Source organism: Capsicum annuum, chromosome 9, assembly GCF_002878395.1.
Source record: "Capsicum annuum cultivar UCD-10X-F1 chromosome 9, UCD10Xv1.1, whole genome shotgun sequence".
NCBI lineage: Eukaryota > Viridiplantae > Streptophyta > Magnoliopsida > Solanales > Solanaceae > Capsicum > Capsicum annuum.
The window spans coordinates 215106856-215119357 of record NC_061119.1 but is presented as its reverse complement, the minus strand read 5'-3'; the positions used below and the strand labels follow the sequence as shown (position 1 = coordinate 215119357).

The 12502-nt window shown below is 36.2% G+C and overlaps 1 protein-coding gene across 2 annotated transcripts; it reads right to left on the bottom strand.

Annotated features, from left to right (window-relative positions):
* Nucleotides 1–3426: 3426 nt before the first annotated feature.
* Nucleotides 3427–9047, bottom strand: LOC107840990 (putative late blight resistance protein homolog R1A-10). 2 transcript variants are annotated; one of them, XM_016684976.2, is made up of 3 exons: nucleotides 8905–9047; nucleotides 5424–8178; nucleotides 3427–4001 (listed from the first exon to the last, which is right to left on the bottom strand). In XM_016684976.2, exons 2-3 carry the CDS (start codon nucleotides 8137–8139, stop codon nucleotides 3985–3987), a joined length of 2733 nt encoding a protein of 910 aa, XP_016540462.1. In that variant the 5' UTR covers nucleotides 8140–8178; nucleotides 8905–9047; the 3' UTR covers nucleotides 3427–3984. The 2 variants fall into 2 exon arrangements, with proteins under 2 accessions (XP_016540462.1, XP_016540461.1); XM_016684975.2 differs by having other exon boundaries at nucleotides 3427–8178.
* Between the last annotated feature and the right edge of the window lie 3455 nt (nucleotides 9048–12502).

The following is a 12502-nucleotide window of genomic DNA, read 5'->3' as shown; positions in this document are numbered from 1 at the left end:
ATGATTTCTACAAAGTCTTTTAAAATTCCCATGTGATTTCTTACTATATTATACGTTTGTGAACTGTTTTACAATGCTCTCATATATATTGAATATAAATAGTTATTTTGGATTTGCTCTGCGTACCAGTACATCTGTATTGACCCCTCCTCCTCCCTCCAAGTTATGAGGCTCAATCTAGGGGTCCATAAAAGCAGTAGCTTTTATCAGATAGAGTTGCAGTGTTCAGTTGGTGAGCCTTCTTGTAATACCCCAGGAAATTATTCGTTGAAATTTTGTGCGTAAACGTGTTGGGTTCTATCTTCTAGAATGAATTATAAATTTTCCATGTGGAATGTCTTAGATTAGGAACCACCATTGCGTAGATTATCAAATAAGGTTTCCAACGATATGTGGATCATCCAAAACGTACACCCGAGCGACGAGTTATGAACATTCCGATCGAACCATGAATAGTAGAGAACAGTAAAACATGAAGGAAAAAGTACTGAGGCCTGGTGTATTTTTGCTCCAACTTCAAACGATCATAACTCCTTGTACATAATGATCTGGGTGATCTACTATATATCAACAAAAATCTCTGTGAGTCCTCTTTCCAATGAAATTGATTTCATCCAATTTGTCTATCGGAGAAAAGAGTTATGGTCGATCTACTTCAGCCTATCAAAAGCAAATTTTTGGGTCAACTTCAAACAATAATAACTCCTCGTATACAATGATCTGGGTGAGATACTATATATCAACGGAAATATATGAGAGTCCTCTTTCTAATGAAATTGGTTTCATCCAATTTGAATATCGGAGTAAAACGTTATGGTTGATCTACTTCAGACTATCCAAACAGTCCACCAAAGGACAGATTCGAGAATTATTTAATTTTTAGGGGCGTTTTGGTCATTCCCCCTCACCCAAAATCCGTCCAAACCCTATATTAAAGACTATTAGAAGCATTATATGTTATATTTCATCAAATTCCCTCAAAAAGAAAACCCTAAGCTCCTACATCCAACTTCAAGAACCTCCAAAGTTCACCATTAATTCTGCAAATTTATTCAAGATTCCAAGTTCCTAGTTCAAGAACTCCAAGAACCATCATTCAAAGGCACGATTAACATCTCAAAAACGAGTATCGATCTAAAGTTCATCATTCAAGGTATGTGGGGTTTTTCAACAAGAACTCTCTTTCGTTCTTGTGCCCAAAAGTAATTTTCTTTACAAAGACATGATTTTTATTTGATTTTTACGAATTTGAAGCATGAACCCATATCTAATGATGATTATTATGAAATTTTGATGTTTATAATTTTGAAAGATGAATTTACATGTGTGGAGATATAAATCATGAATCTTGAACGATATTTATCATGATTTTGATATTTGGGTCGTGAATCCCCATTGGAAATTGTGTTTTTTTTTTAGAAAGTGTGTGTTATAAGCACGTTGATATTGACTATTTGAGATATTTTGAATGATTTGACCTTTTGTCTTAATGGAGTTGTTTTGAACTCAAGTGCGAAGGAAATCCACAAAGTGGTTGATTTTGATAGATAGGAAGCATGATGGCTCCCGATGTATATTTATATATTACTGAAATTATTTTGTTGTGGAATTTCTTTGAAATGATCTGAGCTAAGTCCGGGAGAAATCTTTAGCACCGAGTGGGAGGTATAAAGTGACCTTACTTTTCTAGAACTACGTGCCCCCGTAGGAGTGAGCCTGAGGTTGATTTATATAGTGACCACTAGTTTGTGTGGATTTGATATCGATAATCCTACTCCGATGGCAAGGATAGGACGGCTCTCCCCAACGTGGGTTGTACGTTGGACTCCATGTAGCTCACATGATTTATGTTGGTTATAGTATCTCCCAGTGTGTGTGTGTTTCCTTGCGTCTATGGTGAATGGTGAAGTGATTTGAAAGTGGAATTGTGAAAGTTATTCTTTCGAAAGATTTAAATGATATTTACATTATGAGAATTGATATTCTTGATGAACTGAAAGTGATTGACAAATTATATGATGACTCACATGTGTTATTGTACTCATTTCATCCTCTCATGATTATGATGATTTTCTTCGAGCTATGTGAGTCTTTCATACATCCTGCATATTTCTTATAAATATTTATGATGATGATATTTATACAACTGCATACACCCCCATATACTCGGTTCCTTTCCATGGTACTGACCCACATCTTCGGATGTGGGCTGCATTTTCTCGGAATGTAGGTTCAGGTGCTCAGTTCCAGGTTCGACAGTGATTCTTCGGGTACGCTGTTCGACATCCTCTGTTGTGGTGAGTCCTCATGTTCCGAGGACATGATGTCTGATGTTGGTTTCACAGAATTTTTTACATTTGATAACTGAGTATGAGTCAGTTAGGGCATGTCTCAATGGCTCGCTGGTTTTATTGATTTTCTTAGAGGCTTGTCAGACTAGTATAGATGTTGGGAGTTGGCTAATAAGTCGTATTTTGTTATCTTTCTGAAATTCTATTATTCTTGGATGATGATTACTCTGTTGATATTTGAGGGTTATTTATGGAAACCCCGTTGATTTGTGTTGAACTGAATGAAAATGGCTCAAAGGGTTAGCTTGGGGCTACTCGTAGCCTCAAGCATCGTGTGACGCTCCGGGACCCATTTTTCGGGGCGTTACACTTCTTTACTCCAGAAGGCCTGATTTCTTTCAGATGACTATTATTTGTCATGGTTTTTGGTCTACTTGGGGCCTTGTCCCAATTTTTAGATTGTGTTTGGGGCCTTGTCCCAATTTTCAGATTGTGTTAGAAATCATGTAGTAGAGATTTCGCAGACTGAGTCAAATGTTATCTAGATTTAGTTGATTTACCATTTCAATACTTATGTTGAATTCAGAACTGACCGTGTTTCCGTAGCAGATTATGTTTCCGCATCTTTTTTTATTATATGAATGTTATGCATCACTACCAGATAGAGAAGGGCGTTCCGGGCCTTCATGGTTCGAGATGTCCATCACGGTCAGGCCCTAGTTCGGGTCATGACATAAAAGCTTCTGAGTTTCAGGTGTCTCAGTTGCTTTATTTCCCAAGTTAGTTCTGGAAAATTTATAAATGAGTGAACTGACCCTTGAACACTGAAAGTTTGTAGATTCAATAGTTTGCGAATTCCTCGAGCCGTGGCGGTGCCACCTTGTGGTTAGGGGGAACCCCCTTCGATGGAAAATCATAATATTTATACATGGTTAAAATTATTTTTTATGCATATATAGGTGATGTTGAACCCCCTTCGGCTAGTTCGTGTGCTTACTTTTTTCGCTTTTGAACCCCCTTAGTAGATGTTCTAGTTCCGCCATTGTGGCTCGAGGTATGCCAAAAGAAGTGAGTCGAAAAGGATAGGTACCTCAACAAAAAGAGAGAAAGTATCTGCAGCGGAAAATCCGAGAAGTACATCGAGCTCAAGTCCAAGACTCTAATTAAATTCAAATGACCAAGCTCTAAATTGGAATTAGTACTGAGAGAAGGTGATAGTCAATCGACAGCCCACAAGAGGAGCGGTTTCTGTTTTATCATTTCTGATAAACAAAAAGTTTTGGGTTTCTGCTTCTCTCAAGCATAACTCATTGATGAAGCGTAAAGAAAATTGCAATACCTTTAATGGAGATTGAAAAGAGAAATTGTGTCTGCTATCACGTTGCACAAAATAAGTTGTATATATGAAAAAAAGAGTTCCGAGTTTAAAGAAATGGGATGACAACTCCAATAAGTTGACCTTGGGATGACAAAATCCCCGGTTTCACTGATTTCTAATTTTTTAACATTCTGAATCCCCAAAATAACCTCCTTCGTGCAACAACGTGGAGACAAGTATGAAATAGTTTGTAAGTTTGAAAAATCCAAGTGCCTTTCTTTGTCAACAGATCCACTTGGGCAATCTGGCAAATAAAATCTGTCCCGAGAGTTCAATCGCTCGGCTCTTGATCTTCTTTAGTGATATCCTTCTGAATCAAAACCACTCCCTCCCTTGAAAGAAACATAAAGGGTCAGTAGAAGTTCGATGAGTCACATTATTCAAAAGCAGATATAGAGCGTGTTCAACCGAACTCACATCTTTCAACTCTAACTTCATGTGAGCAGACACGGACATATGAGAATCATATAAAAGTTTGACAAACATGTTGAATCCACCGACTCTAAATTATGGATCGTTTGTACTTCTTGATATTTTAATTATTTCATACAAGAATTGATTCCAAGTAAACCTCATTGAAAATGGACAAGTCTTGGATGCGTTGTACTGACACATCGAGCGATGTTTATATAAAAGGACTTGTGGGAAGCCCGACTGAGATGGTTCGGACACGTGAAGAGGAGGGGCATGGATGCCCCGGTCCTTAGGTGTGAGAGGCTAGCGTTGAATGGTTTTAGGCGGGGTAGGGATAGGCCGAAGAAGTACTGGGGTGAGGTGATTAGGCGGGACATGGAGCAGTTACAGCTCACCGAGGACATGACCCTAGATAGGAAGGTCTGGAGGACGCGAATTAGGGCAGAGGACTAGGGCTAGTTTGGGTCGCTAGTGTAGGGAATTACTTGGTGGGGGTTTTATTCCTGTTATGATTCCGTGTTCCGTGTTCCATGTTTTATTACGAATCTGTGTGCTTCCCTCTGCTTTCCTCTGTTTTATATTACTTATGGGTGCCGTATTTATGTTATGTAATTTGCTTCTGTGCTTTACTATGTGTTTGTGTGGTATCTCGTGCCTTGAGTCGAGGGTCTATCGGAAACAGCCTTTCTACTTCTTTAGAGGTAGAGGTATGGACTGCGTACATCTTACCCCCCAGACCCCACTAGGTGGGAATACACTGGGTTTGTTTTTTGTTTGTTTGTTTTATTTATACAATTACAATCGATGCCTTAAAATTCGTGCAATGACAACAGAGAGAGCAAAGACTTACTCTTCATTTTTCATTATTATTTTTATTGTAATTTAACAGTAATAGTGAATAGAATAAGTAAAACGGTAGAAACTAATAAAACATTTTCTAAAATTAATTAAACAAAATAATATTAGAAGGGGAAAACAAGTTTAAGCTACTAGCTACACCAATAAAAATGCAAAGATAACACCTTGAAATGTGAGTTCCTATTAATTTTTCTTTTTGCACACTTTCGTAAGATTTAACAACTAGACCAAATGTTCTCACATTTAACAAGCTTAAACTAAAGTAATAGAACTGCTCAAAAATATATTTAAGGGGCCATTTTGAACTATCCTCAAATATAAGGGATATTCTTGTTAATTACTCTTACATTTTAAGTAGAGTTCTAACTAAATTTTGTCGACGTTATTTCTGTGAAAGAATATGGGGCACAACTAAATAACTTTTGTGTATGACTTGACTTGAGGAAATGAGAAAAGTGTAACCCTGATAAATATATACTTACATGGATCGGATATACGAACATCCACGGGGTCGTTTCCGAGGTCTTCTTGTTCTTTTTGAATTCGTTCTGCAGATTCCCCAAGTTCGGGAAGACACTTTGTTAACTGAATCAGCTGTAGTGTGTGGATTTCTGCAAACTCAATGGGTATCTCTTTCAAATGTATGCATAGTTTAAGCACGAGACGCTCAAGGCCAGGAAAATTGTCATTTGTGGCTTCCCAGAACTTGAGATAATTATTTTTAATTAACAAAACCTTCAATCGAGTAAATCCCCTAATATTTGGATGCCATTCTCTTCCACGACAAGCGTCATCCATCAGCTTCAGCACCTCAAGGTTAGGCAATTCAGCTATGATGTCCAAGTACGACCAACTTAGCCAAGTTCTTTCCAACTTCAGCTTCTTGAGCGTTGCTGGAAAAGCTTTTGCACTTGCTGGCAAAAGGTGAAAGCAATATATAAAACTCAATGTTTCAAGTTGCTGCAGATGGACAAGATTGTTGAGAAGCCCAGAGTACCGAATACTATTAGAGTCAATCTCATCTCCACCACTGATTCCCAATTCTTTGACATTCTGAATCCCCATAATAACCTCCTTCGTGCAACAATATGGAGACAAGTAAGAAATAGTTTGTAAGTTTGAAAAATCCAAATGTCTTCCCTTGTCAACAGATCCACTTGGGCAATCTGGTAAATAAAATCTGCGCAATTTAAGATGCCTTAATTGCATTAGTCCCCAAATTTCCTCAGGAAAAGTTATTACAACTGGTCGACGCCATTGAACAATGAATGTTTGCAGATTCCATAACCTACAAATTTCTGGAGGTATGTCTAAATCCTCACTGCAGAGCAATGATAGGTACCTCAACCAGATGAGGCTTAGTATCTCTAGAGGGAAATTATCAATCTCTCTGTGTCTCAACTCCAAGACTTTGAGTAATTTGAAATGAATAAGCTGTGATTTGAGAATAAAATCTGAATCCCTAAGATGAAAAGAGAAAATAGAACGGGTTCGTTTAAAAAGATCGTTGTTGTCATGATCTCTCAACTGACGATGTACAGGGGTAAGAAGAGCCCTATAAAGACCATAGCGACAACAATCATTAATTTCATCACCAGTCACACGTTTAAAAGGCTGCATTTTTTGCATACTGGTATATAGACATCCTGAATCTAATACGTCAAGCACAATGTCGTTCATGATTAAAATGTTTTCCCTTTGAATTTCTCTCACGCATAGGTCATATATTAGATCATGAACCTTACATGATCTAATTTTTGTTCCATCTAGACTTTTCTTGCAGACGAGGACTAGACATCTATCGACAAGCTCTTGCAAACACTTCTCAGCCTCTCCTTCCAAATCATTTTCCAACTGCAGGAACCCCTCAGCCATCCATGTTCTCTTCAATTTCTTCGCTGGTATCTCACCGTCTTCTGGAAAAACTCCGAAATGCAGAAGACATGTTTTTAGATTGCTAGTCAAGTGATTGTAACTCAACCCAAGCACATGTGAACATTGTTCATCAGGATCATTTGTTATGAATGACGTGACATCTTTGGCAACACTTCCCCAACCTTCTATTGCCCTTTTAGACTTGAGAAGTCCAGCAACCACGACAATAGTTAGTGGTAACCCATGACATTTCTCTGCGATTTTCTTCCCAATGGTCTCGAACTCAGATGACAATGCTTCATTTGAAAATGCTGCACTTTTGAAAAGACTCCAACTCTCATCTTGATCCATGAAGTTCATCTGAATAGAAAGATTCTCTATAGCAGCATAACGAGCTACTTCGTTGTTACGGGTAGTCAACAGTATTCGAATCCCCGCATTGTATTCAGTTGGAAAGCATCGTCTCACACCATCCCACACTTCACAACTCCAGATATCATCCAAGACAATTAAGTACCTCTTTCTCTTTAAACTTTTCTGCAGCATGTCTGCTAGCTCTGCTTCACCTTTCGTCCTAACCGTGTCATCCATTTTGATCGTTGATTGCAGAAGGCTCAACAAAATTTCCTTTATGTTGTGCTGTTGAGATACAGTAGCCCAGGCACGAACATCAAAACGGTGTAGAACTGATTTATTATTGTAAACTTCTTTTGCTAAGGTTGTTTTACCTATGCCTCCCATTCCAACAATCGGGATGACTTTGGGTTCACCAGTGTTGCTTATAGTCAGATCTTCTAATAAGTGTTCCTTTTGATCATCACGTCCAACCATATTATTGTTAACATTCAGAATATCGTTTGTTGAACTTGAAAAATCATGAACAAATGATTCCTTTGATACTTCTTTGCCTTTATCTTGAATCTTTGTTGACTCTTTCCAGACATGATCAATGTCCTTTTCTAATTGTTGAAGGTTTTTACGAAACTTTCGGCGTGTCCATATATTCAAGATTCCTTTGAAAAATCTTGAGCCAATGATTCCTATGATGCTTTTATTTTCTCCCAGTACAGTTTCTGTTAGTCTCAGTTGAATTGTGTATTCAACAGCATGTGCAACTTCTTTTACCTCTACTTCAAAATCCGTCATTTCTCCAGAAACATTGTTTTTCTCAAAGTTCTTGACAAATACTTCCAGGTAATTAACTTTTTCATGAAGAGCGCAAAGTTCTTCTCTGTGATCACAGATTAGAGATTGCATCGGCGAATTGGATGTCAATAGTGATTCTATTGTTCTCATAAGAGAAGCCACACTTGCATGAGCCATATCTACTGTATTCTCGTTTCTTTTCTTTGGGGCTATGACCTGAAAGATGCAGGTTGTCAGTGGTATTAAAAATAACTAGATATGCAGATTTGCTAAAAAGGCACGCATAAACTAACTAAGATCAGGTAATGTATTTGCCTTAATCATAGCTAGCACAGGGTAACAGTTGTTAGCATGATGTAAATATTGTATATATTAATGTAACAATATATTGTTGTATATTAGTGTAATTACATAGATTTGATTTAGTAATTAAAAAGAATAATAGTGGCTTTAGTAGAGCAAATTTTGTGTGATAGAATAGCAGATTTAGAGGGATAGAAAAGCTGATCTTTAGGGATAAGAAGACAGATCTTTAGGTACGTAATCATTGAATATTTTCTATTTAATGGCAAGACTCTTAATATTGAAAGGCATTGAGCAGAAAATTAACAACTCAGTAGCTTTAGCTCATTTAACGTGTAAAAATAATTTAACTCTCAGTAAGCAAAATAGATTGTGGTTCAAAACTCCGCTTTGCTTACTTAGGTAGTGGTTTTCTACGTTCCTGGAACTCTTTTAAAAAGTTGGCACACCCGTGTCAGATCCTTAAAAAAATGCACAACTTTTGAAGGATACAACACGTAATCAACGTTATTTTTGAGGAGTTCGAGCAACATAATTATATACATAGTACAAAGAGCTAAATTATACATTAATAAGACACTAAAAGTGTTGTTTTTCTCAAACTTTAATCAAATGAGAGATTAATTAAGGGATACTAACCTGTCAATGGCAGACCAGACAGCTTCAAATTCACTGCAAGAAATATTTGAGAAAAGGATAGAAGAAATGACAATATTATGAGTAACAATAAAACAAATGTGTAAAGAACGAGTGGCTGAAATGATATCTGCAAAATTTATCATCCCAAACAGTCCCTTAACATTAAATAGTAGGTTCACTTAGGTCCCTGATATCTAATGCTGAACATAAATGGTCCTACATCTTTCCAAATAGGCTGCATTTTTTGTCTTGGTCAAAGAGAAAGCACTATTATATTTTGAACCGTCAAATTTAAATCTTTAATCCACCTTTGTCCTTCTCTTAAAATAATGTTCATCAACTTCAATAATGGAGACAAAGGTTACAAATATACTAAATTTAAACTCCTTTCTTTTTTATTTGATTCTCTAATTTTAACTTGGCACGAAGTTTAAAAAAGTAAAGAAATTGCATCTCCTTGGAAGCCACAGAATAATGGTAAATGTTATAAATCGGGTAAAAATAAAGTAAACCACAAGTAGAAAGAAAACAGGTACACATAGTTTTACGTGAAAACCCTTGCGGGAAAAACCACGGGTAGAGACAAAGGAGGTTTCACTATGAAAGGAGAGGAGTACAATGTGGAGCGACGTAATTTCTGAATAATCAAAATCACCCACTAATTGCACTTATATAATACGTGCATACAAATAAGTCCTAAGCCCAAAAACATAAAGGTCCATACCCGATTGAAAATCACAAACATGGGTTGCACCGCGAAACTTTCTGGGTCAGATCAACAAAATTCGGGTCACAAATCTAACAGTAAATTTAAAGTTTAAACAGAATGAACTCTCCTTAACTAATGTCAGTCTGAATCAAACACAACTCCCGCGCTTTAGCTGTAGGAAAGGAACACAAAATTCACAACTCACAAACATTTAGAGACGGATTTGATCATTTCCTTTTGATGTGCTCGTAAATGTCGTTAACAGCACTTTCAGTTGTTCCCACTACTTGTCTGTGTCTGTGTTAAAAATCCGTGCCCTATTGATTATCTTATTTTCGTCTAACTATTGCTTAACTGACGTGCTCCAAAGAAGCAGTAAAACAAAAAGTAAAGAACACAATGATTTTTACATGAAAACACCCAGCCCAAAAAGGTCTAAAAAACCACGACCTGTACCTCTACAGGATTTAACTCCAACTTCACTAAATAACTATAAGCCTCAACAACGACTGATTACAAAACTCTTGTAACCAACAAATAGGAATTATAAACTTTAATCCCTATAACTCAACAACTAGGAATTGTGAACTCTAATTCGTTTGACTCAACAACTAGGAATTATAAACTCTAATTCCTAACTATACACACCTCCCAAGGTATGTGTTCCCAAAGTCTCTGGGTTTTCTCCAACTCAAAGACTAACTCCTAATTCAGTTTATAACATACTGAAACTAATATTACATCAATAGTTCAAACACAATGAACAACTCTAAAAATCAACGCTAAAACTCTTAGCTGGATTCTATACTTAGGACCAGGTTCTTCAATGTGTTTCTTCAGTGATTGAGTAGCACATCATGAAGTCAATCTGTCGATTGTGCTTTTCTGCTTTGTAAGTGCGTGAGTTACTCTGAATGATGCATATTCTATTTAAACACAGCTCTCCAAAGAGTTATTCTTTATTTCAAACTCCTCCTTCAATCAGAACTCTCATTACATAGAGTTCTTTTTCAAGTGAGACTCTTTATTAAATTCCAACTCTTGTCTCTTTAGTGTTGTAGTCAAACTTCAACTCTTTAAATTAACTTATCTTCAAGTATTTTACTCAACCACAACTTTTTCAATCTCTCACGTGATCAGTAGCTTGAGTATATTAGAATTATGCTTGCTCATTCGTTGCTAACTTTCAACAATCTTTATCTGCATCTATCAGTAAAACCTGAAAACTGTCTTCCTATGCTTGGACCAGGTCAAGTAACATGGTCCATTCATGCGTCAATCATCAAAAACTTCATTGATCTAACAAAGAGTCCTTCAATTTATATGTTTGCTATCTTGTGTAGACGTCTTCAATCTGCAGAATCTTTCTCTTTCTACACATAGGACTCTTCAGGATATGCTCAGAAGTAAAACTTCTTCTTTCCATAGGACTTCTTTTTCAACTCAACTTGATTTTCCTTATCATCAAATGTTTGAATCAAATTCAACTTCTTCAAATTTGCACATTTATTTCCTTGAATTTATCAGAATTAACCACTCATCTGGTTCTTGATTTCTTCCACCCTTGTCTTTAATCATCGATGATTTTTCCACAAATTTCATCTACATGAGACAGTGTGTTTGTGAACCAGGTTGACTAACATATTTCATATCACGTTGTCAGATTGTCAATTATCAAAACTACGTCGTACCCAACAAATTCCCCCTTTTTGATGATGACAAACCTCTTGTCTTTGTGCATTCAAACATCTTCACCTATAGGCACTAAATATAAAACTCTAGAATGAAACAAGTTAGTCAATGGGTTATAAACATTGCACAACCCTCTTATCTTCCCCTTTTTGGCATCATCGAAAAATCATTTCAATGCAATAATATTCTAGCCAAAGTGATTTGTTATGCTATTCATGGCACTAGGGTTATCACCAAAACAATCAGACAAAGACTTTAGCCAACATAGTAATGTATTAAAGAGAGAAAAAATATAAGTCAATTAAGCAAAGATAACCATTCCATTAAACTGCCAGAGCATGTTCCACATTAAACCTAAGCTAGTACTTAACAAATCAAAATAATTGAGCATTAAAAAAAATATAGTATAAAAGTGGGACATGGCTAAGGATACAAATAGTGAGGAGCTAATGAGGAAGGTGGAACAGGTGATATCAACTGTGTCAATTGACGAATGACTTCATTATTTTCATCCCTCTATCAATCAAGGTCAAGTTTCAAAATCATGATCCTAGCCTTAAGGACCTCTTATTCCACTTCATGACTGTCTTGCGCAGCTTCTAATTCAGATTTTTTCTTTTTCAATTTTTTGCATATGAGTGTTAACCCTCCTTATTGAAACAGGTAGAGCAACATGATTCATCTGTTCAAGAACATCTAGTCAAACCTAAACTAGGACTGAGAAGTCCTAAAAAATAACCAATCTATATATTATTAAAAGGAGAGGACAAAGCCTCTCCATTTAGCCAAGTGGCAGAATTGAATATTGACACATGTAATCTATAGTTAATTAGTTAGGAAATAGTTGTTGCTGTTTGCAATGTTTCCGTTAGTTTACAATTTTGAAGTTGTTCTTGAAATTTAAAATTCAAGCTTTCAGTTACTTCATATTTTTATATTTTTAGTTTGAAAGTTTGTATGTTGGTTATAATTGTTACCCCTTTACACATTAATATACTACACTTTAAAAATGCAAACCTCCTATACTATTTTTTTTATTTAACAAAATTTATGTTGAATTTGGATTATGTAACTGCACTATTTTTTTTTCATGATCATAACTACACTATTATCAATAAAAACTTACAAGTGTTAACATACACAGTTTATCACAAATCTCTGACTTGAAATTCACATTCACTAATTAAAAACTCAAAT

What these genes read in the sequence shown, in the direction of transcription:
- LOC107840990 (XM_016684975.2), bottom strand. Translation starts at nt 8,139, where the DNA reads ATGGCTCATGCAAGTGTGGCTTCTCTTATGAGAACAATAGAATCACTA.